This window comes from Lithobates pipiens, unplaced genomic scaffold (genome assembly GCF_037356315.1).
Source record: "Lithobates pipiens isolate NorthernLeopardFrog02 unplaced genomic scaffold, aLitPip1_a1.2 Scaffold_23, whole genome shotgun sequence".
In the NCBI taxonomy this organism is placed as follows: Eukaryota; Metazoa; Chordata; class Amphibia; order Anura; family Ranidae; genus Lithobates; species Lithobates pipiens.
The window spans coordinates 271,859,491-271,887,408 of NW_027507785.1; the positions used below are offsets into that span (position 1 = coordinate 271,859,491).

A 27,918-nucleotide genomic window follows, 5' to 3' on the forward strand; every position below is an offset into this window, starting at 1 on the left:
AACTCGTGTTGCATACACACGGTCACACAAAGTTGTCGGAAAATCGTTCTGAACGAGGTGACGTCAAACACATACGTTGTGAATATAAACAGGCCAGTTGCCAATAGCTTTCGTCTCTTAGATTATTCTGAGCATGCGTGGGACTTTGTCCATTGGAATTGTCTACATACGATTGGAATTTATGCGATCGGATTTTGTTGTCGAACATTTGAGATCCTGCTCTCAAACTTTGTGTGTCGGAAATTCTGATGGAAAAAGTCCAATAGAGCCCACACTCGATTGTATTTTCCAGCAACATAATCCGATTGGACTTTTTCTATGGGAATTTCTGACCGTGTGTACACGGCATAAGTCTACCTGTAAAGTGGCAGATATGTACCATGTCTCGAATCTGCTGCAGCAGTAATTCCACCTATAAAGCCAAAAAAAATGAAATTTTCCCTGCAAGCTACCTTTATTTTTCTCAGCAACAGCTGTGTGTGTGATGAGGCCACAATGTAGTGCACTGGGAACAAGATTACAGATTTTTTGGATACAGTCTGGTGTCACTTTGACTTTGGATAGAAGTAACCAGTGTGCAAAAATTGGTCTTTGGGTGTTGGCACCTTTCCACCGTAACCATATAGAGGTAATCTTGATGAAAGCAAGATTTGGCCTTGCTGTAAAAAATCGCAATTATATACACCTGTCAAACAGATGCTGAAAAATTGGTCTTTGGGTGTTAATTGTGCCCATAAAACTTATACCAAAAACATTATTCTAGATGAAATGATTGAACACTCTCAAAGCTAGGCAGCCTTGAAGTCCTGCAGAGATTCAACATCCCAAAAAGACTTAATCAGTGACATCAGCATCAAGGGCTTCATAGCTGGTAATCCAGGACTGATTCATTTTTATATAAGTCAAACGGTCCACGGAGTTTCTGGACAGACGGGTTCTATGATCAGTAACAAAACCTCCTGCAGCACTGAATGCCCATTCTGAAAGCATGCTGGATGCAGGGCATCTCAAAAACTCAACAGTATACTGGGCAAGTTCTGGCCAGTGGTCTATTCTCATGACCTAGGCAGTCAGTGGATCATCAGCTGGAAAGCTCTCCATCTCTGTTTTGGCCCCGAGGTAATCATCCACCATGTGATGCAGACGTTGCCCATAGTATGTGAAAACTGACAGCCCTAGGCAGCAAAGACTAAAAACATTCCAAAATGCCTCACTTAGGTGGATGGCTTCTCCAACGCTCCTCTCTTGACCAACAGAATACTTAAAACTAAGTTTTCCATGACACTGTAACCTACTGGAATCAGGAAAAATGTTCAATAAAATCCTCTTTAACATGCCCTCAAGAGATTTTATCTTCTGCACTCTCTGTGGGGATGGGATGAGTTCTGAGACCTTCCCCTTATAACGGTGGTCAAGGAGGGTTGCCAACCAGCAATCATCCTTCTCCTTTATTCCACGTATTCTTGGGTCCTTTCACAGGCTTTGAAGCATGAGGTTGCCCATGTGCCTCAAATTTGCCAAGGCTTGAGAAGCAGACTCCTCGGGGTCACTCAGGATGACAGCATCTGGAACTTCCTCCTCCCAGCCACATACTAGTCCCAAAGGGTCCTAGGGTTGAAAAGCCATCACTTACAGATTGACACACGTCTTCTTCTTCTTCGAAGCCTATGAAAGTGCCAGAATCCTCCTCCTCATCCTCCTCCCCTCTCTCCTCTTGTGTGTTCTGTGACATAGGAATGATCATGTCTGGATAAAGTGGGCCATGAAAGAAAAGGAATTGTTCCTCTTCCTCCTGCTGCTCTGCCTCCAGTGCCCTATCCATAATGCCACGCAGAGTCTGCTTCAGCAGGAACACAACAGGGGTTGTTTCTCTGATGCATGCACTGTCACGGCTCACCATCCTTGTGGCCTCCTCAAATAGTGACAATACAGTGCTTGCATCCTTAATGATCAGCCATACTAGCTGTACTAGCAGAGGTACTCGTTGACTGCACTCTGCTGCATGTATAGCTGCTGCAGCCAAAGTTGAGTTCCACCTGGGGTGCATGTCACAAATCAGGCGGTTTACAGGTAGGTGGAATTCCCATTGAATTTTAGCCAATAGAGCACTGGCTACACTGACATTTGAAGCAAAATAGCACAGTATAGCACACTAACTAACTGATAGCACTGAACAGAGCCCTATTCTATCTCTCTCCACACCAAAATCACACTGAAAATGGTTGCCATTGAAAGAATACTTTTATACTAATGGGGCGGAAATGAGCCATGATTGGATAAAGTCATGATGACATTGTCCAATCATAACTCTGACAGTACTCTGTGTCCTGATTGGCTGAAGCTTTCACTGCTTCAGCCAATCAGGGCTTGCAATGCACTGTTCAGCACTGCAATGCATTGTGGTTGGTTTGGGGGGCTGAACAAATGGTCAAATTACCCATTTGCTCGGATATTCGCCAAATGTCCTAACAATGAAAGTTTGGCCGGAACTTATGCTCAGGCTGAACCGTTCACCCATCCCTAATTGCCACTTCATTTGCATCACAGATAGTCTTGCAAGGTGTAAAGTGACACTTGAGCATCCAACAGGAAAATTATTAAAGCATGATGCAAGATCATGGACTCCGCCTGTACTATTCATTAAGCCCAACTTGAACCAAAGATAATTGTTTTCTTTGGCTATAGCGGGGAAATATTAGATCATCTGTCAGATTTGTATTGCCGTCTTCATACTTATTGAGGAGATTTTCTTCCTGTAAGGACAGGATGTGATAGGAAATCTTTCCATAGGAGACACAGAAAAAGACAAAAGAATAGTAGAGTTGGGTTAGAACATCTATCTATGTTTTTATTACTATCATTGTCTTCCTGTGACAATTGCTTATAGGTTTAGGAAATTAGGAAACTTCTCCCAGTAGGATCACAGAGAGAATTAATAAACAAAACTGGATTTGAACCTTAAAGATACCCTGTAGTGTTTTGAAAAATGAAAGAAACCCCACTTCAAAAGGAAAAGCATTTATGTTTACCTGTCCATCCACCTATTCCTCTTTATCTTTGCTCTGTGTAAGAGTTACAGCTTCTGGTAGAATCTTTACATCTAAAGATTGGATGTGTTGGATGCCTGGCCCCTCGCCATACAATGTGATTTCATCCACCAGCCCCTAGGACACTACAGGACACAGTAGTGACATTGGAGCCAAAGGGAAGAACCGCAGCCTATGACAGAGGCTTTTGAACAGAGCAAAGATCAGAGGAAATGGCAGCAGGACAGATATATATTCTCATTTTTGCAGGGTATTTAAAATATATATTTTTTACTTTTTAAATTGTGTCAGGGTCCATTTTATCTAGCATTCAATTTGGCCATTTCTGTTTTGCCTGAATATGTACATTCCAATTTGTCAAACCTGATTTATGGAGAATCATACAATTCCTTCATTCAATCCAAACAATCAGAATTAATGAATTGCATGATTTTTCACAGATCCAACTAATCTGCAGATACATATTTAGTCAGCTAAATATCTTCCAGGATGATATTTACTAAACGAGACAGAATTTCCTGCTTCCCTCTTCCTTAGTCCTTGATTTCTGCTATATAATGACACAATTTTGTCCTGCTGCTATGTACCTGCCAAAGCAGGATCATCCACAGGACAACCTAAGCAGGAGCCTAGGGGCTGATGAAGGCCCAGAGACCCAATGTTCATGTTCCTGCAGTAACCCAAGAGCACAATTAGTATAACCATTGAACCTTCATAACACAAAGGAGGGTTAACTTCCAGGCAATTTATGTCTAATGAGGCGGGTCCTGTCACTACAGGCAAAGCAGATGGGGTGGCTTTTCTGTGTTTAGCCTCATCCTTGTCATTGTTTATTGAAGGGATGTGTGGTCCAAAGCTGTTACTTTGCCTAGAACCCCATTATGCATTTAATCCATTGCTGGCACCACCCTTTGCAGTTTAGAACGACTGACCCATCAAGTAACAAAATAGAACAAGTGTACATTAACTGTTCAATTGAACTTTGTACAAAGGATAGTCAGGTTATTTTTCTTATTTCAGGAGAATGTCTCTGTCATGAAGGATACATGAGGGATCCAGTGCACAAACACCTCTGCATAAGGAATGAGTGGGGAACAAATCAGGGGTAAGTGACTATAGACGATTTACTTTGGTCCTATTACATGTGACACAGATTTATGCAGGCATTGAAAATTATTTTAAGGCAAGGGGTCCTGTAAAACAAGTCAGCTTACATCAAATATGTACATATAAACGTAGTAAATTGTAGTTTTGTAATGAGTTACTTGAAAGTTGAAACCAATAGAAAGCAATTCTAGGTGCCTGATCATGGAATCTGCTTTTTCAGGGTGTATAAGAAGACCTTAAACCTGGGATACTCTAATACATAAATACCTTCAGTTAGGAAGATGGCACTTGGCCCTAGCACTTCCCAAATTTTCTGTGTCTCTGTAATCTCTCTTACCAATCAAAAGGTATGGGGGCAGAGCACCCAGATATAGGGGCTTTCAGGGCTCTGCAGAGGAGCATTTATATTAACACTTCCTTTCTGGCTGGCATTTTATTCTATCATAATTCTGTCCTTGTAACACAGGCATTCTCAACCAAGGTTCCTCGGAAGGTTATCAGGGATTTCTTAAGCTGTGGCTGACTGACATTTCATTTGTTGGTGCCTGCATAGTTCTGGAGCCAATGCCACATGGTAGAGCCAGCTGCATGATACCAGCTGTCTTTATGGGTGGAATTCTGACCACCACTGTAATGGGAGCATTCATCCTATTGGCCACCAATGTAAAGGGGTATGTTTCCCAGTGATCCATAAATGAATAGGCATGTGCATTCGTTTTTGTCCGAATGTATTTCGGCCGAATTTCGGGTATTTTCATTATCGTTTTAACAAACGTAATGAACGTGCAGAATCCTAAAACCGGAAGATCCGACATAAACAAATGCTTTATTTTATTTTTCGTTGTGACAACAGTTCGATATAGAATAGGAGATTAGACAGGACACTGACAATAACAATCTGTGTCCATCGAACCTGTGGTCGAATGTGCCTATCCTTAGCTCTATTAGTACAAGATTATTCTACATAGAGAGAAAAGATTTGATATAGAGAGAGAAAAGATTCCACATTATAGAGACAATAGCAAAAAAGGTTCAATGTGCCTAACCTATCTCATACAACATTAGAATTCTACTATAGCTTGTAGGCAGAGCATTCGACCGGAAATGTATGATTGCAGAGTTGTACAGTCTAACTGCTCCGTCTAATCTTCTTAGAACATTCGACAGTCACCATAAGCCTTCAATGACAGATTTGACCTTAATTATTTCTGCTTTTTGGTTGAATACATTTTTTAACAAAACAAAATAAATAAAAACGAATTTCGGGAGTAACTAAATAAATTTATTTTTTGAGCGAAAACAAAATTCCGAAACAAAATATTTCAGTGTGCGCATGTCTATAAATGAATATGTTTTAGCAGGAGTTCCCTAGGGCCTGAAAGTTATTTCAAGGGTTCCCCTGGGATAAAAAAGATGAGCAAAGCTGTTGTAATGTGTTTTTGCCACATTACAAGAACCCACTTATGATAGAATAAACTGCTAGCCCCAAAGTAGTGTTAATATCAAATCAAGTGAGAAACCTTTCTGATAGTTTTAACCTGCATTTCCACTTTTGAGCATTTCATAAGCACACTCAAACGTGCATGCTTTCATGCATGTTTATGAAACAGGCAAGAAATGCACGCCTAGCTTGCATTGCAATTTATTGTTAATGGCACTTCAAACGTGGCTAAAACATTTGTTTTTTTGCATGAGAAAAGCATGTTAAAAAATGCACAAAGCTTGATGCTTAAAATGGTGCATAAGCTACTTTTATGCCTTTTGATGCACATACAATGAATGGGCTACCCTATAAATATGGTGCAAAAATAAGTAATAAACCTGCATACACGTGGTGCAATTTTGTGCATGTTTGCAAAACACTAAATGTGAATGCAAAAGGGCAAATCCATGTCTGCATTTCAATGAGTTCAATCTGTAGCAACTCTATCATTAATATTGTAGATAGTTACAGTTTACAAGAGTTTAAGTGCATTTTTAATTTTGCAGCCAAGTTGGGATAACATCAATTTTATATTTGTTACATGTTTCCATTCACATAGCATACGTTATATATTTATAAATGGTAGCTTACCTTTTTTTCAGATAATCTTTTCTGGAAACTACAGCAAAGAAAAATCGTACACATTTTTTATTGTTTAAGGTGCTGGGGAACTGTATTTGCTATAAACTAACCCTGTCTGTAAAAACCTAAAAACCAGGAATATAAACCTAGAAGACAGATACATAAAAAAAATATTTTCAAATGTAATAGTCACATCATACAAACGTTTAAAAGTGTTACACATGATGCTCAATACTTTTTTTTTGTTTTTGACCAATTGCAAAGACCAGCTATATATTTGCACTATACTGAGTGTCCCATGGAATGAGATACTTCAGCCGTTGAGGTCCTAGCAAGCAGCCAAACATCTCTAAATTACCCCTGTGGCAAACATGAGTAGCAGTAAGCTTAGAAAGGCCTGCTGAACCCTCTTGATTTGAATTGTATTTTAACTATATTGTTTCCCTTTTTTTTTGTAATGTTTTAAGCAAACTGTTAACACTATAAAAAAGCCTGTATTAAAATAATAATAATAATAATAATAATAATAAAAATAATAAAAATAATAATAATTTTTTCGTTGTCTTTTGATGCAGCCCTTGGCCTTACACCATGTTTCAGAGAGGATTTGACCTGGTCCTCGGGGAACAACCGGCTGACAAAATATTCAGGTAGAACTTTAGCTTATCAGCACTGTGCTCGTTGCATTACTAGTTTACAATTCACAATACATATCAAGCTCAGTGAACAAGAGCAATGTGTGGCGACAACTGACATTTAGTTCAGGCTGTAATGTAGGTTTAGACTTTGACCTTCGCTGTGCCCAGCTCCTTCTATACACACACTGATAGTGATGGATGACAGAAGTCTACAATGATGCTTATGGCCTTCAGGTCTGATGATTTCCTTTCCTCAGTAACTCTAACTAGTCTGTTTGCTTCCATTGTTTTTATGAAGAATAGTTACTACAGAATGTTTTGTATTTTTAACTGTCAATGACAGCAGAATGCTTGGGTTTAAAGTAAATACCATTTATTGGCTGACTCTCGTGATTTTCATCAGGCAAGACATCATCTCTAAAAAGTCTTAAGGATTTCAAAAGCTTACATCTTTGGTTCACTGGGTTGGCCAATAAATGATATCACTTTAACTTAGAGCCGGGTGCTTGTGTGAATTTTTTCCAAACACAGATCAGATTGTGACATTTTCCTTTTACCATAGACAAAGAGGGGGGTGCTTTGTGATTCACTGCCTTCAGCTCATTAATTTCCACAGGAAAGCTGAGAACTTTTTTGCAGTCACAGCCCTACTCTAAACTTAGCTGTGCTAAGAAAGACTGGCTGCCAGGAATAGTGTATCTATGGCAGCATCTCCCCTAGTTCATCACATCACTGACTGATTTCAGATAAGGGTTGAGACTTCAAAAAGCCTTCAGATTTTTTTTATGGAGTTTAATAAGCTCAGGGCTAGAAATCATAATCCACCTTTATGCGTAAAGGTGCCCATCAACATGGGAGGGCAGACACAGAGACATCAGCCCTCCAGTACATAAGCCATGTGATAATAAAATTACACAGAGGAGTATGTGCAGAGAATCCCTAGTGTCAATATTTTAGGAGAGAACAATAGAGTTCAGACAAGGATTGTTTCTTTACCCATTGGTATTTCAGCTGAGAACTTTTGGCAAGAGGTGTCTGCAGGGGCCATGCAAGGTGTGGATCACTTTCAGAGGGGAGGCAAGAGCTGTCGCTCATGTGAATGAGCCTTAAGCACTGTGATGCGGAATATGTGGAATAGTCTTCTGTAAGAGTTAGTTCTAGCTGACTTAGTAGACTGCTTGGAAAAAAAAAAAAAAAGCTTGACGTGTCTACATACACAAAATATTACTGGCTAATTAATTTTACATAAATGTCGCAGATTTGCCAGGACAGTCCTGTAAGTGCTCCATCCCCTGCATCCAGTGTCCCAGAATCACAGCATCACCTTTGAGTTACTAAGCATGTTACATAACTCAGTAATGGGTAGTAACTTTTTTCCTCCCAACAGCCGCAAGTGGGCGGTTCCAACATTATCAGGGGTAGGACCATCCAGAAAGAAAGTAAACATCATCTGAATTTGGATGACAGTGTCCTGGGGTCTGGGACAAATATGTTGGCAAGTATGTACTGTATTTATGAGAAAAAACATTGTAGTATGCAGGGAGTGTACTCTTGCCTTTGGGGATCACAAAGGAATTTTTGTTGCAGCAAGTAAGAACTATATTTATTTGCAACTATGTAGGCAAAGTGGGGGATGCAAACACTGCATCAACCCTGTGAAAGCTTTGAGCTGTAAAAAGGTATAATGACTCCCTACTGCTGCCCTACATAAAAAAAAAATATATATATACAGTATATCTTTTAATATCTACAACAGAACAAATTTTAGCCCCCTACCAGGGCACCTAGTTCCTGCCTCCTCCATGTACCTCAGTGCACTTTCAGTCCGTAATCTGGATAGAAGTCACTGGAACAGGAAGAAAAAGTGAAACTTTTATTGAAGATAAAAATCATCAGACAACATCCTGGACATCAATGCAGACCTGGCAGAGATTAACGCGTTTCATGAAATGAAATTTACTTAGTCTATGACAGGGGTAGGCAACCTGGGAACTCCAGCTGTTTTGAAACTACAAATCCAAACATGCCTCTGTCTCTAGGAGTCATACCTGTGATTGTCAGTGTCTGGAATTGTCTCATGGGACTTGTAGTTTCACCACAGAGGGCCGAGATTGCCTACCCCTGGTTTTGTGAAAGGCATTAATCTCTACCAGGTCTGCATTGATGTCAGGATGTCCACGATGTTGTCTGATGATTTTTATCTTCAATAACATTTCTTACTTTTGCTTCAAACCTGTGAGTGCGGTCAACCGTTTCCTGTTCCAGTAGCCTTATCAACTAAAAGGTGCACCTGATGAAGCGCAACAGCCCTCGATACTAGCAGTAGGATTTGAAATTTGGTTAAAAAAACATTGTGCGATTTGGAGCAGATATGTAAAGATATGTTGCAGTTCTTGATACAATTCAATGCCATTACAGTACTGGCAGATGTACTTAAAAGAAAAAGACAACTCTCAACAAATGACAACTGAAGGTTCATGCAGAAGAAAGATGATTTTATGATAAATTTCATCAGTACTGTAAACAAAGGATAGTTTCATATCACAAGTCTTAAGAGATGAACTTTCAAATATGGGATGGCCTTGTAAATTTGTTATTTTTTGGCCACCTACAGCACATTTTTTCATGCTTGGTAATGTGACTGGTGCAATTCTCATTCAAACATTTTTTCTTTGGTTGACAGTCACACATTTCAATTTTCATCTGAGCTATAGACATAATATATTGACAAAGCTGAATTTCAGCTCCCCCTTCCACTGTTTTCCCCAAGGCCTGTAGATATTGATGGTCCTTCTTCTCTTGCAGTGTGCATGGTTTGAAGAAAAGCTGTAGTAATGATGTTTGCTTTTAGTCCTGATTCATTTATTTTCCATGAATGTATATGGAAAAAAGGAGTGGTGACACCTTGTCTCTTTTAACACAGATTTACGTACACACTGGGAGAGGGTATGTGGCTTCCTCTCAGTAAGAGCTTTGTCATCCCCCCTGCTGAACTGGCCATTAATCCATCAGCCAAGTGTAAAACAGACATGACTGTCATGGAGGATGCTGTTGAGGTCAGGTGAGTGCGTGGGGATCCACAGGGGAGACATAGTGTCAGTGTGTTGTGCTTCTCCCTGTGCTCTGATTAATGGGCCTTCCTGTATCAGGGACACACTGTTCTAGTAAATAATGGCTGAATACTGAATGCATTCTTTGTGCTGCTTGCTCATAAACAGTTACTATCTTACCAAGGCAGCACATTTCTGCCAGATGATTTGTATGTTTTTATCAATGCATCTCTCACTTTTTTCCTATGTCTCAATCCTACCCATTTTCTTAATCTATTTTCCCATCACCCTGACCTCTTTCGTGCCCCTTTCACTGACTAGTGCTCTCTTTTTCTAGCTTGGCTTGATTTGATATATTTCCTTCTTGTCTCTTCCTATCTATCATCCTTCCCCCCTGTTTCCTTTCCTATTGTTTGCTTGGCCAACAGAGAGGAGCTTATGACCTCTTCTTCATTTGATAACCTTGAGATTCTGCTAGACTCCTTCGGTCCTGTTCGGGATTGTTCCAAAGGAAATGGGGGATGCAGCAAGAACTTCCGCTGTGTTTCTGATCGTAAGCTGGACTCTAGTGGTTGTGTGGTAAGTGGATTTGTAGTTTTAGTCTTTGTGGTTAGCTGCATACTTCACAAAGATATAAGTAATCTTTAAAGGGCAGCTGTAGTCTCTTTCTATCATTTTTAGATATACTAGCAAAAGGCCACCTGGATTATGCAATTCTGTGTGTTTAATTTAAGTATAAATAATCTTTAGTTAAGTCGTTTAGGTAAGGCTTTAAAACTTAAATTTTTAGTGGAGTTACTATTTAAATGTTCCTCACCCCCCTTAGTGGCAACCACCAACATAAATACTTAATCTAGTCTGCTCTGCACTCATGGTGGCCCCCAAACATCCAGGAGAGTAATGCTTCAGCCATAGGAATGAATAAGACAAGCAGAGCACATGGGCAGTAGGAGTTGGACTTTTTGCAGTAGGAGTTGGACTTTTTTCAGCAAAAGATTTCTGGCTTCAGACAGTGCCGCACAAGGTTGAAGGTAAGTATATGAGTACATGGCTATACATGGCATGCATATACTTGAAGGCAAGTATATGAGTACATGGCTGTCACTCAGGGAATTGCCAGCAACATTGAAAGGACAACTTCTCTAAACTGAGTGTTAGAATTGTTTTTAGTAAGGTGTTAGAAACATGGGGAGTGTGCCATACTTACATTTGTTCTTTGATATCGAATGGACATTTTTCAAACATGGAAGACATTAAGCATGGACAAACAGAAAGCAAAATGTAACATTGTGACCTGGCCAGCAGCCTATAACACATATAAATGTTAGCTTTTCGTGGCTGTATGGACATCACAGCCAAAGTGTTACACTGTCATTTTTCATATATACGAAGTCCAACATGCATAAGGACCTAGCTCTTTACAACATCATGCAATCCCCTTTTAGCCTACAGAATGGCTCTAATGTATTGTGCTGCATAACAGTCTCTATATTTACAAGGACTAAATGTTGTCATGTTGTTAAAGTGATTGTACACATTATTTTTAATTTATAAAAACAAACAAGCAAACAGGTTTATACTTACCTGATCTGTACAATGGAATTGCACAGAGCGGCCCTGCACCTCTTCTTCTCTGGTTCCCTTCTGGTGCTTCTGGCTCCTCGCCGAGTGTCCCCATAGAAAGCCGCTATAGAGACAGACATTGGGACTTGGCCCCGCCCCCATTCCCTCGTCACTGGCTTTGATTGACAGCAGCGGAGCCAGTAACTCTCACAGCTTCAGCAAAGCCAATGAGGCCAGGAAAGGAGGGGAGAGAAGAGCTGCAGATGTGCTTAGTTCTGGATCAAATTAGTGCTCAGGTAAGTAAGGGGGGGGGGGGGTTGAGGGAGAATACGGATGCCTAAACATTTTTACCTTAATGCAAGGAATGCATTATGTTAAAAATTGTTTAGCCTTTACATATCTCCCAACTTTTTGAGATGGGAGCGAGGGACACCTAATAGCAAAAGTATGTAGGCATAGGACACCCCTCAAAGGAGAATTATACTATTTTGTTTTTTTATACCACTACTATTTCTTTGCAATGGCTTTTGCAATTTACAAATGCAGCAATTTAGGTAATGGATGAAAGGCACTGGAAACCACTTTTTGAAAGATAAAAATGATATTTTATATGCATCTACAGTATATAGAACAGACCAAAATGAGGGACAAATGAGAAAAAAAGAGGGACAGAGGGACTTTGCTCCAAATCAGTCCCTCGAAATCAGGAACAGTTGGGAGTCTTTTCCGGCCCATATATAAAAGTTTAATGCTAAAATGTTGTCAGAAGATTCCCTTACTAGACACGTAAGCTGACTATACACACATCGATTTTTTCCATTTAGCCTGCAGGCTAAATATGCACAATTGAGAGAGCCAAACAGATGTCTTTTAATAAAGTCAATATTATTGATTTATTGAATGCACCGACATGAAAGGAGGGTAACGGTCGCTTGAAGCAAGCAGGAAACTTTAGAAAAAAAGTCATACTCTCTGTAATATCTAAGATACTCAAGACTCCAGCTACTGTAAGTCCCCATCTTCATTAGGCTGGGCCAGATTTCAGTTATGTGCCCTCAGCTCACTTTTCTTGTGTCATCCAATCCCAATGTCCACAGATCTTTGCAATTGCACAGTCCTGTCATCTCACATAATATGAAGAAGTGTATTATATGCTCACACCTACCAACACCGAAAAAAGACCACTTAGCCCTTGTACACAGGGTCGGAGATTCCGACAACCAAATCCGTCGGAGTTATTCCGACGGATTAATTCCGGACGAGGTCTGGAAGTGATGTTGCGCACACACGGTTGGACTAAGTTGTCGGAAAACCCGATTGTACATAACGTGATGACGTTATTTCGTTACAATGGGATTACGTTCAGGCTAGTAGCCAATAGCTTTTTTTCTAGGAATTTGATCTGAGCATGCGTGGCACTTTGTCCATCGGAGTAGGCTACACATGATCGGAGTATGTCCGATCGGAGCATTTTGTCGGAAAATATTTCCGGAAGTTGGAAAAGTTGGTCCGACGGATATTCAGACGGAAACAGTCCGATGCAGACCATACACAGTCGGAATATCCGACAAAACGCTCCGATAGGAAACATTCCGACGGAATCTCCGACCGTGTGTACAAGGGCTTAGAGATCTCCTCCATCCCAGGTTTTCAGTGTACTGGAAAGTATTGAGCTGAATGACTGAAAACACACACGGAGTTGCTTTGCTTACCTTTGTTTATCTAAAGCCAACGATGTAATGAATGCTGCTGAGCGCTGACATTGATGTGTCCATTCATGTCGACCCCCAACCTGAGAAAAAAAATCAACATATGGAGCAGTTGGTAATTGTCCTGACACTTTGGGAGCTTATGTAAAACTAGAGCAAGTTTAAGAAATATGAAATAACCATGCTTTGGTAAAAGCACACAATTTTTCCAATTATTTACCTTACATTTTTTTGTAAGTGCCTTATTATGCATTATAATAACATGTAGTAGAGAAAAAAAACACTTGCTTTCCAGAAAAAGATTTGCATGCTACACAAATTGCTTTGCCCTTGTTTTATGAACCTTTGGATTCTTGGATATTTGTTAGGTTAGGGTAGCTTTTGCCATGTCTCGATCAGGTACTTTCACACAAAAAAGTGTTTGTCCAAAAAAGAACACTACCGTAAAAATTGGGAAAACAATTCCTTTGTAAACCTAAAGTGAGATCTAGCATAAGGTTTCTTCTGTAATAACCTACCTATTTGTACATACAGATATTGTCATTTGTAGTGATGGACGAACTTCCGACGGGACGTTTCGCGAACGCGAAACGCGAACGGACACAAACGTTCGCGAAAACGACCGTTCGCCGCGGGCTCCATTGACTTCAATGGGAGGCGAATTTCGCAAACCTTTAGGTCGAATTTGCGGCCACGGGGTAATTATTAGGGGGTAGCACGTAGTCCCACCACCTGGACAATAGCATAATACATGTATGAGGTGAATTTGGGATCGATAACTACAAGCATTTTTTTTTTATTTGGGAAATTGTTCTGACAATTCAGGACTATGGAGCTAATGAAGGCAATGGAGGAGAGGGAAGGTCAGGGACCAGGGTAGGCAAACAAGAGGGTGCAGGAGATACAGAGCACTGACAGCAGCACCGTAATACAGAGCACTGACATCAGCACCGTGACATACAGCGCTGACAGCAGCTCCGTGACATACAGCGCTGACAGCAGCTCCGTGACATACAGCGCTGACAGCAGCTCCGTGACATACAGCGCTGACAGCAGCTCCGTGACATACAGCGCTGACAGCAGCTCCGTGACATACAGCGCTGACAGCAGCACCGTGACATACAGCGCTGACAGCAGCTCCGTGACATACAGCGCTGACAGCAGCTCCGTGACATACAGCGCTGACAGCAGCTCCGTGACATACAGCACTGACAGCAGCTCCGTGACATACAGCGCTGACAGCAGCTCCGTGACATACAGCGCTGACAGCAGCACCGTGACATACAGCGCTGACAGCAGCTCCGTGACATACAGCGCTGACAGCAGCTCCGTGACATACAGCGCTGACAGCAGCTCCGTGACATACAGCGCTGACAGCAGCTCCGTGACATACAGCGCTGACAGCAGCACCGTGACATACAGCGCTGACAGCAGCTCCGTGACATACAGCGCTGACAGCAGCTCCGTGACATACAGCGCTGACAGCAGCTCCGTGACATACAGCGCTGACAGCAGCTCCGTGACATACAGCGCTGACAGCAGCTCCGTGACATACAGCGCTGACAGCAGCTCCGTGACATACAGCGCTGACAGCAGCACCGTGACATACAGCGCTGACAGCAGCTCCGTGACATACAGCGCTGACAGCAGCTCCGTGACATACAGCGCTGACAGCAGCTCCGTGACATACAGCACTGACAGCAGCTCCGTGACATACAGCGCTGACAGCAGCTCCGTGACATACAGCGCTGACAGCAGCACCGTGACATACAGCGCTGACAGCAGCTCCGTGACATACAGCGCTGACAGCAGCTCCGTGACATACAGCGCTGACAGCAGCTCCGTGACATACAGCGCTGACAGCAGCTCCGTGACATACAGCGCTGACAGCAGCTCCGTGACATACAGCGCTGACAGCAGCTCCGTGACATACAGCGCTGACAGCAGCTCCGTGACATACAGCGCTGACAGCAGCTCCGTGACATACAGCGCTGACAGCAGCTCCGTGACATACAGCGCTGACAGCAGCTCCGTGACATACAGCGCTGACAGCAGCACCGTAAGCAGCCCCAGGAGGAAGTCAGCACAGCACAGGGATGGTGTGATCCCCTCATAATAAGAACCCCCAGGAGGAAGTCAGCACAGCACAGGGATGGTGGGAGCCCCTCATAATAAGAACACCCAGGAGGAAGTCAGCACAGCACAGGGATGGTGGGAACCCCTCATAATAAGCAGCCCCAGTAGAAATATGACACCGCTCAACCTCTTCAAAGAGGAGGGTAGGGGCATATAGTACGGTGTGCTTTTTTGGGTCAGGGAAGTGAGCCAAATGAATTAAGAAGGTCTGTGTGCTTGATTCCAAAAATTGTTTATAGACATATACATGGTCTACTGATCACATGTGTTGAATTCCTCCGAGATCCATGCCTCATTCATTTTTAGAAATGTGAGGTAGTTAACACTGTGGTGAGCTAGGCGAGTACGCTTATCGGTCACAATCCCCCCTGCTGCGCTGAACGTCCTTTCGGACAGGACACTGGATGAGGGGCAAGCCAACAGTTCGATTGCAAATTGGGCAAGCTCTGGCCAGAGGTCAAGCCTGCCCACCCAGTAGTCTAGGGGTTCATCACTCCTCAGAGCGTCCACATCGGCCGTTAACCCAATGTAGTCGGACACCTGACGGTCTAGGCGTTCCCTGATGCTGGATCCGGATGACACCTGTCGATGGGTCGGCTGAAAGAATGACCTCATATCCGAAGTCACCAACACATCTTCAAACCGGCCTCTTCTTGCAGGCGCTGTTGGATTGGTACCCGCAAATCCTTCTCTGGGAGTGGGAATTGCTCCTCTGCCAGCGCACGCAAAAGCAGAATGCAGCATTTCTCGAAGCAAGGCCTGGAAGTGCTGCATTCTGACAGCCCTCTGCGACGGCGGTAACATTTCCGCCATTTTGTGTTTGTACCGGGGGTCTAAGTACGTTGCCACCCAGTACTGGTCCTTGACCCTCATGCTTTTTATACGGGGGTCCCTATTAAAACACTGGAGCATGAAGGCCCCCATTTGCACTAAAGTGGAAGCGGTGTGGTGGCCTGGCTCCTGCTCATCATCCAGGATAATGTCGTCCTCTTCATTCTCCTCTCCCCATCCTCGCACAACAGGGATCCCAGAAAGGTTTAAAGCATGCTCTTCTTGCTCCTGCTCATCCGCCCCGGCACCATCCTCCTCTGACTCCTCATCAGACTCCTGTTGTTGACTTGTCTCAGATAGAGTAGCCCCCCCTGGGAATTCATCCAGCATTGCGACTTCCTCATCTTCCCGCTCCTGCTCCTCCACAGCCTGATCAATGACACGACGCAATGCACGCTCCAGAAAGAAGGCATAAGGTACCATGTCACTGATGGCGCCATGGCTGCGACTGACCAGTTTGGTGATCTCCTCAAATGGCCGCAGAAGTCTGCATGTGTCGCGCATGAGCAGCCACTGGCGCGGTGAAAAAAAACCCAGCTCCCCAGAACCGTTTCTTTCGCAGAGTTCATACAGGTAGACGTTAACTGCACGTTTCTGCTGGAGCAGCCTATCAAGCATATAGAAGGTTGAGTTCCATCGCGTCGGGCAATCGCAAATAAGACGTCTGACCGGCAGATGGTGTCGCCGCTGAATGTCAGCAAGGCGAGCCATGGCCGTGTAAGATCTTCTGAAATGGGCCGAGATTTTCCTTGCCTGCCGCAAGATGTCCTGGACCCCAGGGTATTTGACAAGGAATCGCTGCACGACCAAGTTTAAGACGTGTGCCATGCACGGCACGTGCGTGATTTTGCCCTGTTTCAATGCGCTAAGCAGATTGGCACCGTTGTCACACACCACTTTACCAACTGTCAAATTGAGCGGTGTTAGCCACTCATCTGCCTGTGAACGCAAAGCTGAAAGGAGTGCCGGGCCAGTGTGGCTCTTTGCTTCCAGGCACAACAGACGCAGCACGGCATGGCAACGTCTCACCTGGCATGTGGAATAGGTTCTGGGGAGCTTGGGCGGTGCAGTGGAAGAGACGCTAGCAGCGGAAAAGGAGGAGGCAGCTGAGGAGGAGAGGGAGGAGGATGGAGTAGGAGGAGGAGAAGAAGAGTCAGGCCTGCATGCAATCCGTGGCGGTAAAACCAAATCTACACGGGTGCCACGGGTTACATGCTTGACGGCCGTCAGAAGGTTCACCCAGTGGGCAGTAAAACTGATATACCTTCCCTGCCCGTGTTTGCTAGACCACGTGTCTGTGGTCAGATGTATCTTGGCACCGACACTGTGTGCCAGAGATACATTCACTTGCCGCTGAACATGGCCATATAGCTCTGGGATGCCCTTCTCTGAGAAATACTTCCTTCCTGGGACCTTCCATTGTGGTGTTCCAATGGCCACAAATTTGCGAAAGGCCTCCGAGTCCACCAGTTTATATGGCAGTAGTTGGCGGGCTATGAGTTCTGACAAGCCAGCCGCCAACCGTTGGGCAAGAGGGTTATCCGGCGTCATCATTTTTTTACGCTCAAACATTAGGCCCACGGAAGCCTGCCTTTTTGCAGAAAAATGTGAGCTTGGCGTGATGGAAGGTGGAGTGGAGGACAATTGTGAGGAGAGAGGAGAAGGAGAAGTAGAAGACGAGGCTGGACGGTGAGAGCCTGCAGTGTGGCTTTGTGTGTTCCGTTGCTCCCACTGGGCTCGGTGATGGCTGCTCATGTGCCTTCTTAAGGCGGTCGTCCCTAGGTGAGTATTGGGCTTACCGCGACTAACGCGTTGACTGCAAAGATTGCAGATGGCAACGCTATTGTCAGCAGCGGACACGTTAAAAAAAGCCCACACTGCGGAGCCATGTGCCGGTGTCCTGGGAGCGCCAGATGTGACCGTACATGGTCGATGACTCGCTCCTGATACATTTGCAGTCTGCTTTGTCCCTGCTGTGCAATGTAAGTCATTGCTGCTTCTCCTCCCTATCTGCTGGTCCATATCTCCCTCTGAACTCCCCTCCTCTTCCTCTCTTGTGGGCACCCACGTGACATCACTAGACACGTCATCATCAACGTCACCTTCCCCACCGCTATAAGTAGAGTAGGCAGCAACACCGGGGACCAACCTCCTCCTTGGGCTGATCTGGGTACTGGCGTCAGACTGCTGAGTAGCGCTTGTTGCTACCTCCTCTTCCTGATCCAATACCAAGAGTGGCTGCGCATCAGAAATGTCCTCTTGATATGGATCGGAAAATAATTCCAGTGACTCAAGCGGAAGGTATGTGGTGGTGGTGGTGGTGGTCGTGTTGTTGGTGGTAGTGTCTTTGGGGGTGCACATAGCAGAGAGTGAAGAAGAGGGTGCAGATCGAGAGGATGAGGAGGGTGCAGAAGAGTAAGGCTGAGCGAGCCACTCAACCAAGTCTGGTGCATCCTTTAAAGTAATTGAACGCACCTTCTGCAACTTCCCACTTTGGCTCAAGCCTGTTGCTCCTGCCCTACCCCTACCACCCCTGCGGAAGGGCCTGCCTCTTCCTCTGCATGTCATTTTTTAAATGACCCTGTGACAAAACTCTTAGTCCCTATACCGCTGAAGGACTGCTGCAGTATAGGTGAGCGGTCAGCAGTGGTGCACGTCAACCCTATCTATTGTGGACCTATAGCGGTCCTTACAGAACAGCAGACTGTACCGCACTCAAGCCTATGTACCGTAGCACCCTATACCAAGTTACCAGTCCTTATAAGAACTTTTGTGGACCAAGCAGGTTGTGTATTAGTGTTTAGCAGACTGTACGTCAGTCCCTATACCGCTGAAGGACTGCTGCAGTATAGGGCAGCGGTCAGCAGTGGTGCACGTCAACCCTATCTATTGTGGACCGATAGCGGTCCTTACAGAACAGCAGACTGTACCGCACTCAAGCCTATGTACCGTAGCACCCTATACCAAGTTACCAGTCCTTATAAGAACTTTTGTGGACCAAGCAGGTTGTGTATTAGTGTTTAGCAGACTGTACGTCAGTCCCTATACCGCTGAAGGACTGCTGCAGTATAGGGCAGCGGTCAGCAGTGGTGCACGTCAACCCTATCTATTGTGGACCGATAGCGGTCCTTACAGAACAGCAGACTGTACCGCACTCAAGCCTATGTACCGTAGCACCCTATACCAAGTTACCAGTCCTTATAAGAACTTTTGTGGAACAAGCAGGTTGTGTGTTAGTGATTAGCAGACTGTACGTCAGTCCCTATACCAATGAAGGACTGCTGCAGTATAGGGCAGCGGTCAGCAGTAGTGCACGGCAACCCTATGTATTGTGGACCGATAGCGGTCCTTACAGAACAGCAGACTGTACTGCACTCAGGCCTATGTACCGTAGCACCCTATACCAAGTTACCAGTCCTTATAAGAACTTTTGTGGACCAAGCAGGTTGTGTGTTAGTGTTTAGCAGACTGTGCGTCAGTCCCTATACCGCTGAAGGACTGCTGCAGTATAGGGCAGCGGTCAGCAGTAGTGCACGGCAACCCTATGTATTGTGGACCGATAGCGGTCCTTACAGAACAGCAGACTGTAACGCACTCAGGCCTATGTACCGTAGCACCCTATACCAAGTTACCAGTCCTTATAAGAACTTTTGTGGACCAAGCAGGTTGTGTGTTAGTGATTAGCAGACTGTACGTCAGTCCCTATACCAATGAAGGACTGCTGCAGTATAGGGCAGCGGTCAGCAGTAGTGCACGGCAACCCTATGTATTGTGGACCGATAGCGGTCCTTACAGAACAGCAGACTGTAACGCACTCAGGCCTATGTACCGTAGCACCCTATACCAAGTTACCAGTCCTTATAAAAACTTTTGTGGACCAAGCAGGTTGTGTGTTAGTGTTTAGCAGACTGTGCGTCAGTCCCTATACCGCTGAAGGACTGCTGCAGTATAGGGCAGCGGTCAGCAGTGGTGCACGTCAACCCTATCTATTGTGGACCGATAGCGGTCCTTACAGAACAGCAGACTGTACCGCACTCAAGCCTATGTACCGTAGCACCCTATACCAAGTTACCAGTCCTTATAAGAACTTTTGTGGACCAAGCAGGTTGTGTATTAGTGTTTAGCAGACTGTACGTCAGTCCCTATACCGCTGAAGGACTGCTGCAGTATAGGGCAGCGGTCAGCAGTGGTGCACGTCAACCCTATCTATTGTGGACCGATAGCGGTCCTTACAGAACAGCAGACTGTACCGCACTCAAGCCTATGTACCGTAGCACCCTATACCAAGTTACCAGTCCTTATAAGAACTTTTGTGGAACAAGCAGGTTGTGTGTTAGTGATTAGCAGACTGTACGTCAGTCCCTATACCAATGAAGGACTGCTGCAGTATAGGGCAGCGGTCAGCAGTAGTGCACGGCAACCCTATGTATTGTGGACCGATAGCGGTCCTTACAGAACAGCAGACTGTACTGCACTCAGGCCTATGTACCGTAGCACCCTATACCAAGTTACCAGTCCTTATAAGAACTTTTGTGGACCAAGCAGGTTGTGTGTTAGTGTTTAGCAGACTGTGCGTCAGTCCCTATACCGCTGAAGGACTGCTGCAGTATAGGGCAGCGGTCAGCAGTAGTGCACGGCAACCCTATGTATTGTGGACCGATAGCGGTCCTTACAGAACAGCAGACTGTAACGCACTCAGGCCTATGTACCGTAGCACCCTATACCAAGTTACCAGTCCTTATAAGAACTTTTGTGGACCAAGCAGGTTGTGTGTTAGTGATTAGCAGACTGTACGTCAGTCCCTATACCAATGAAGGACTGCTGCAGTATAGGGCAGCGGTCAGCAGTAGTGCACGGCAACCCTATGTATTGTGGACCGATAGCGGTCCTTACAGAACAGCAGACTGTAACGCACTCAGGCCTATGTACCGTAGCACCCTATACCAAGTTACCAGTCCTTATAAAAACTTTTGTGGACCAAGCAGGTTGTGTGTTAGTGTTTAGCAGACTGTGCGTCAGTCCCTATACCGCTGAAGGACTGCTGCAGTATAGGGCAGCGGTCAGCAGTGGTGCACGTCAACCCTATCTATTGTGGACCGATAGCGGTCCTTACAGAACAGCAGACTGTACCGCACTCAAGCCTATGTACCGTAGCACCCTATACCAAGTTACCAGTCCTTATAAGAACTTTTGTGGACCAAGCAGGTTGTGTATTAGTGTTTAGCAGACTGTACGTCAGTCCCTATACCGCTGAAGGACTGCTGCAGTATAGGGCAGCGGTCAGCAGTGGTGCACGTCAACCCTATCTATTGTGGACCGATAGCGGTCCTTACAGAACAGCAGACTGTACCGCACTCAAGCCTATGTACCGTAGCACCCTATACCAAGTTACCAGTCCTTATAAGAACTTTTGTGGACCAAGCAGGTTGTGTGTTAGTGATTAGCAGACTGTACGTCAGTCCCTATACCAATGAAGGACTGCTGCAGTATAGGGCAGCGGTCAGCAGTAGTGCACGGCAACCCTATGTATTGTGGACCGATAGCGGTCCTTACAGAACAGCAGACTGTACTGCACTCAGGCCTATGTACCGTAGCACCCTATACCAAGTTACCAGTCCTTATAAAAACTTTTGTGGACCAAGCAGGTTGTGTGTTAGTGTTTAGCAGACTGTGCGTCAGTCCCTATACCGCTGAAGGACTGCTGCAGTATAGGGCAGCGGTCAGCAGTAGTGCACGGCAACCCTATGTATTGTGGACCGATAGCGGTCCTTACAGAACAGCAGACTGTAACGCACTCAGGCCTATGTACCGTAGCACCCTATACCAAGTTACCAGTCCTTATAAGAACTTTTGTGGACCAAGCAGGTTGTGTGTTAGTGATTAGCAGACTGTACGTCAGTCCCTATACCAATGAAGGACTGCTGCAGTATAGGGCAGCGGTCAGCAGTAGTGCACGGCAACCCTATGTATTGTGGACCGATAGCGGTCCTTACAGAACAGCAGACTGTACCGCACCCAAGCCTATGTACCGTAGCACCCTAGACAGACCAAGTTACCAGTCCTGATAAAGAGCTTTGTGGAACAAGTGAGTTGTGAATGATTAGCAGACTGCAGCAGAAGGGCAGCAGTCAAGTATAATATTCTTTCTATATTTGGAAGAAAGAATATTATACGTGTACAAGCCTATTACCGTACCACTGATACCAGTCCTGAAAAGAACCTTTGTGGAACTAATAGTAACAGCAAGTCTTTAAAATTATCCTCACTGCCTGACACACTGCTTCCTGCCTGTCCCTATACAAATTGGCAAAAAAGAGTAGGCTGGAACGATTAGCTGGAACAGCTCTTTTGTGGACCTGATAGTAACAGCTAATGATGATGATGATGATGATGATGAAGAAAGACTAATCTGGCTGAGCTGTCCCTAAAATAGCAGCATACAGCGCTCTGTCCCTTTATCTAAACTGACAAAAGAAACTCAGGCTGCTGACCTAACACCTATACCAGTCCTGAAAAGAACTTTTGTGTACCAAATAGCTAGCGTTTTCTCTGTCCCTACTCCACACAGGATCCTTTCCCTACAGTGACAGAAGAAAGAATGTAAAATGGCCACCGGATCGGGTGTATTTATAGGTTAGGGGGAATGTCCAAGTGTCCATGAGCTGTCATGTCTCAATTGGTTGTCCTGTAACACATGATAAACGTGTCACGAAAGGTTAAAGTTCTTGTATACATTAAACACGTAAGTCCGCCGGGGCGAACGACGGAAAAAGGCGTTCGAACCCGCGGACGGCGAAAGTCGGAAATTCGCCGCGAAACGACCGCCGGGCGAACCGTTCGGCCATCACTAGTCATTTGTTTCTCCTACATCAAAATACCTGAAAAGCGTGAGTGTAGGCATGTAGTATAGATCTTTATTTAATACAGTTATGTGTTCATTAAAAAATACTTTAATGTATTTTAAATAGTTCCGCTAATGTGCCATTGTATTTGGCTGCTGTGTGCTATGAATCTAAATTGGAATTTGCTGATTTGAGAAGAGAGATGATATCAGTTGGGAGTTTCTGCTTCTTCACTATCCAGATGTAGCACCCTCCTAGATAGGCTGCTAGGATGTTAGGTAAATTTGGATATTTTTGGCTGCTCTGAAATCATTGGATCAGCTGTTGATTTCCTATGGCTTTTCTAGGTTTCATAGGCTGCAGGTTTGATTCCTCCCCCTGCATTCTAGAGGCTACTAGAGCTTAGAGGACAGAAAGATTCAGGCTGGCAGCTTGAATATTTATTGTGCTCCTGCTAATGCCTGGGAGGTGTACCCAGTAGGTGGTTGGAGTGGAACATAAATAGTCTGGGGTCTGGAGCAGCCCTGGTCTTGTCACTGGAGAAGTCCCACAGCTTCAGGGGCTCTGCCCTTCTGAGGCAGAGTTGGATAGAGTTTGCTGCAGTTCATTGAGGTCCCATCTGAAACAGAGCTGAGGGCTATTCCTAATCTACTTTGGAGCTAACCAAGCAGAGTACCTAAGCATCTGGTCTACAGGACTAAGATTTCCTGGTGAAAGCCAGAAAGTGTGTAGTTGTCTTGTGACCCTTTGAGTATTAACCCCTCCCTCACTGAAGAGTGCCTGATGGAAGGTAGGAACTGAGTAGTTGCCCTAAAGCACATCATTTTAAAGGATAGGTGCAAGCAGTAGCTCTTACTGAGAGAGCTCCTACAGGGTCTCAGTTCTGGCCACTCCTACTAAGCCTGGGCTCAAAGACTGTTCAGAGCAGTCTAGCCTAGACAAGAGTGTCCTCACCACTCATACCACCCTAAACTCACTTCTACAAGCAATAAAAAAGACAATTTCTAGACTGTTTGTTGGAGCCAGAGTGAATGGACTGTTGCTTGTGTGACAGTCGGACATTCCGACCACAAAATCCGTCGGATTCTTTCTGATGGATTTTGTCCAAAACTTGTTTTACATACACACGGTCGCACAAAGTTGTCAGAAAATCTGATCGTTCCGAACGAGGTGACATACAAAACGTACGATGGGACTACGTAGAGGCCAGCAGCCAATAGCTTTCGTCCCGAAATGTATTCTAAACATGCGTGGCACTTTGTGCGTCGGAATTCTATAAACACGATCGGAAAAAGTCAGATCGGATTTTGTTGTCGGAAAATTTTAGGTCCTGCTCTCAAACGTTTGCTGTTGGAAATTCCGCCGGAAAAAGTCGGCTAGAGCCCACACATGATCAGATTTTCCGACAACATAATCCGATCGGACTTTTCCCGTCTGAATTTCTGACCATGTGTACAAGGCATAATGGTCTCTGCTTTGTTCAGGAAAGAATCAAACAAACAGCATCTGGGGCCCTTGGGGTAGCACTACAAAATGATAGGTTTGACCAACCAGTACCACTTTGACTACAGTAGAGAAAAGTAAATGTCTAGAAATTTGTATAGTATCTGGATTAGAAAAAAGGCAGAACTGAGTTATAATTGTTTTGTAGAAAAGACAGTTCACATTAAGGCCCCTTTCACACGGGACGGATCAGTAATGATCTGTCCCGTGATGATCCGCTTGCTCAGCGGGGATCGCTCCGTTGTCCCCGCTGAGCTGGTGGATAACAGGGCGGTCCCGTCACACGGTGCAGGGACCACTCTGTCAGCTCTCCATTCTCCTCTATGGGGGATCGGATGAGCATGGACCGCCTGTCCGTGTTCATCCGATCCGTTCTGCAGACGGATAGAAAAATAGCATTTTCCTCCGTCTGCAGAATCGGACAATTGCGGAGGCGGACAATATCGGGTGTCTGCGGATGTTCATCCGCAGACACCCGCTATCCCATAGGAATGCATGTATGTCCGTATTTCATCCGCAAACGGATGGATGAAATACGGACATAATGTCTGCATGTGTGAAAGGGGCCTTACTTATTTATTACAGTCATCTATATAGCATCAACCTCTAAAGACATGCTGGTAGGTTAATCAGATCCTGTCTAAATTGGCCCTAGTATATGTATGAATGTGTGTTAGGGACCTTAGATTGTAAGCTCCTTGAGGCTAGTAACTGATGTGAAAGTACAATGTATATGTAAAGTGCTGCGTAAATTGACGGCGCTATATAAGTACCTTAAAAAAAAATAATACATTTCCGCAATACTTTCTACACTGCACATTCACATCTGTCCTTAAAATCTAAACTCCCTATCTCGCATGCATATCTCGCATACATACATAAACATACTGGGGGCCAAAAATAATTAATTATAATAAATAATTTAAATAGGACATAATCAACCTAGTAGCATGTCATTGGAGTGGGGGGGAAACCACAACCACAGGGAGAAGATATAAGCTCTATGTATATAGCATCCTGGATGGAGTTCAAACCATGAACCCCAGTGCTACTAGGTGGACGTGCTAATCACTAAACCTCTGTGCTGCCCAAGTGTACATAATTAAATTTTACTAGTAGAAGAAGAGAATAGCAAATCAAAGCTGCAAGAGGCTGACATTGGATGTTGTCGATTGGAGATCTTCTTTTAAAACTCCAATAAAACATTAGCTACAGAATGGCACTAATAGTGCACAGGTAATAATATTCAGTCATGAGAAATTTCTTGAGGCTGCAGAAGGTGCTGTGATAACATTTCCATGTGTTGCTCCTGAACATCACATTAATAGTTCAAATACATTTACTTATAATAGACCATACTCCGTCCTAGTAAGTAGAAGCATTAACCCCTTCACACCAGCAGCAGGGGTTCTGCAGTGGATGTCAGAGCAATTTGCTGCTGTCCCCTTGACATTGAATGGCTTAGAAACTCGGAGACTTGCAAAGTCTTCCGCAATATGTAGTTTTTAATGGCTTTAATACATCACAGTCATCTGGTTCAGTTAACTGGGTCATGTGGCATGCACCAAGAGTAATCTGGTACTCTGTTACCTATTACACTATTTAATAGACATTAAACACCCGGTCCACCTCTGCAGTGATTCTTCTATGAATCATAATCACCAGACATGTATGTCTGCTGCATCGTGAGTTATCTCAACTTGGTATGACTAATGCAGATACAAATCACGCAGAGGAGGTACTTGCCAGGGAACCTTGATTTTTATTATATTATGCCCAAAAAAATTCCTTCTGTCTTCTGAGTCATGCATTTTTTATTTATTTTTGGTAATGGAGGGGGGTTAAACCCCAGCTGCTTTCTCTCTTAAAGGTTAAATCCACCCAAAACGTATATTTTGTATTTGGGTTTACCTGCTAGAGAAAATTCATTCATTTTTTATAAGTTCCTGGAGCTCCAAAACTAGGAAACTAGTGCACTTAAAAAATATGTCCTAGGGCCCATTTTTGAAGCATCATTACACAAGGTTTACCCTCGCAGGGTTTCATCAACACCCAACATATACCCATATACAATTTGGCCTCTTATCTGGAGCAATGGAGTTGCCCAGTTTGGCCTTTACAAGCTCTCATCTTATTCAAGCATCTTCTGTCTCTGTGCAAGACAGTGACCCAAACACTTTTCATCAGATGACAATCTAGTGAAAGTGCCTATACATGAGGCCAGGCAGGCCTGGATAAACATGAGTGATTCTAGCCACACGCTCCTGCTGAAATAATCTGTCTAAACCAGCCTTTCTCAACCTTTTCAACCCAGAGGAACCCTTGAAATAGTTCTCCAGTTTCGGGGAACCCCTGCTAACAATTAGAAATCTACAACTCACTATACATTAGTGATTGTGATGGTCAGTGGGAAGAATGGTCCTTATACCTGTGGTCATTGGGAAGAATTACCTCCTTACAGATAGCTAAAAAGATCAATGGTGTTGGTGGAAGCTTATCCGAGAGGCAGAAATGGCCCAATGCTGAAGGAACCCCTAGCAACCTCTGGAGGAACCCTAGGGTTCCACAGAACCCTAGTTGAGAATCACTGGTCTAAACTGATTCCCTTTTATGAGCCAAAATTTGTTACTAATGAGTTTGACATCTGATCAGGCACTCCTTTACTGCTGAAATCTGCATCATTGGACAGTGACAGACTATTCATCTGTCACAATATATATATATGTAATGTAATTTTCAGCAGGTTCATCTAAGCCTTGATGCTTGCAAGGGCATTTTACAGATATTTCACTTATAGAAGGGTCAGTAGCCCAGGCCAAAATGTGAAGCTCATTATTTCACAGTTCAGTACGATAAGGGAAAATTTCTCCATGAGTCCTGGGACTACTGTAGCAGTCAAGGCCTGTTGAATGCAAAGGTCTCTGGCTAGATGGTTATTTTCAGAAGATGGCAAACTCCACCGTTAAATACCACCCATAGGTTTTCCCCATGGCCGACCAACTACCCTATTTTCTTTAGAGTCAGCTAACAATTTCTTTACCCAGGCATTGGCTACACCACTGTTGTCTCAGAAATAGAAGGCCGGTTTAGCATAATTGATTTCACAAAATGTGTACTTTGCAACTTTTATAATGTATGCATATTCAGTTAAAATATGGTTCTAACCAGTGTAGAGCGCAACAACTCCCATAACAGGGTTCAGGGCAAATCACTTTTTTTTACTCTGCATTGGACATTGCGCCACTAGCACCAGGGGGAGAGTCACAGTACCCACATGTGGCCTACAGCCTTTAGTCCTCTTTTTAGAAAGTAATAACAAATACTTTCCCAACTAGAGGCAACCTAGCACTTTCCCCTCAAATGGGGGAAAGGTACAGAAGTTAATCATCCTTCCTAAGGATGTGGGCCTTTTCCATTTTTCAACCGC

The 27,918-nt window shown here is 44.3% G+C and overlaps 1 protein-coding gene across 1 annotated transcript in view; it reads left to right on the forward strand.

Moving 5' to 3' along the window:
• Positions 1-27,918, forward strand: part of ASTN1 (astrotactin 1) — an 846,340-nt gene that overhangs the window by 614,223 nt on the left and 204,199 nt on the right. Inside the window, exons 8-11 of the mRNA XM_077453189.1 lie at positions 4,068-4,152; positions 6,795-6,869; positions 9,781-9,918; positions 10,336-10,486. Of these exons, the coding sequence (XP_077309315.1) occupies positions 4,068-4,152; positions 6,795-6,869; positions 9,781-9,918; positions 10,336-10,486 (449 nt within the window). The remainder of the gene's footprint in view (positions 1-4,067; positions 4,153-6,794; positions 6,870-9,780; positions 9,919-10,335; positions 10,487-27,918) is intronic.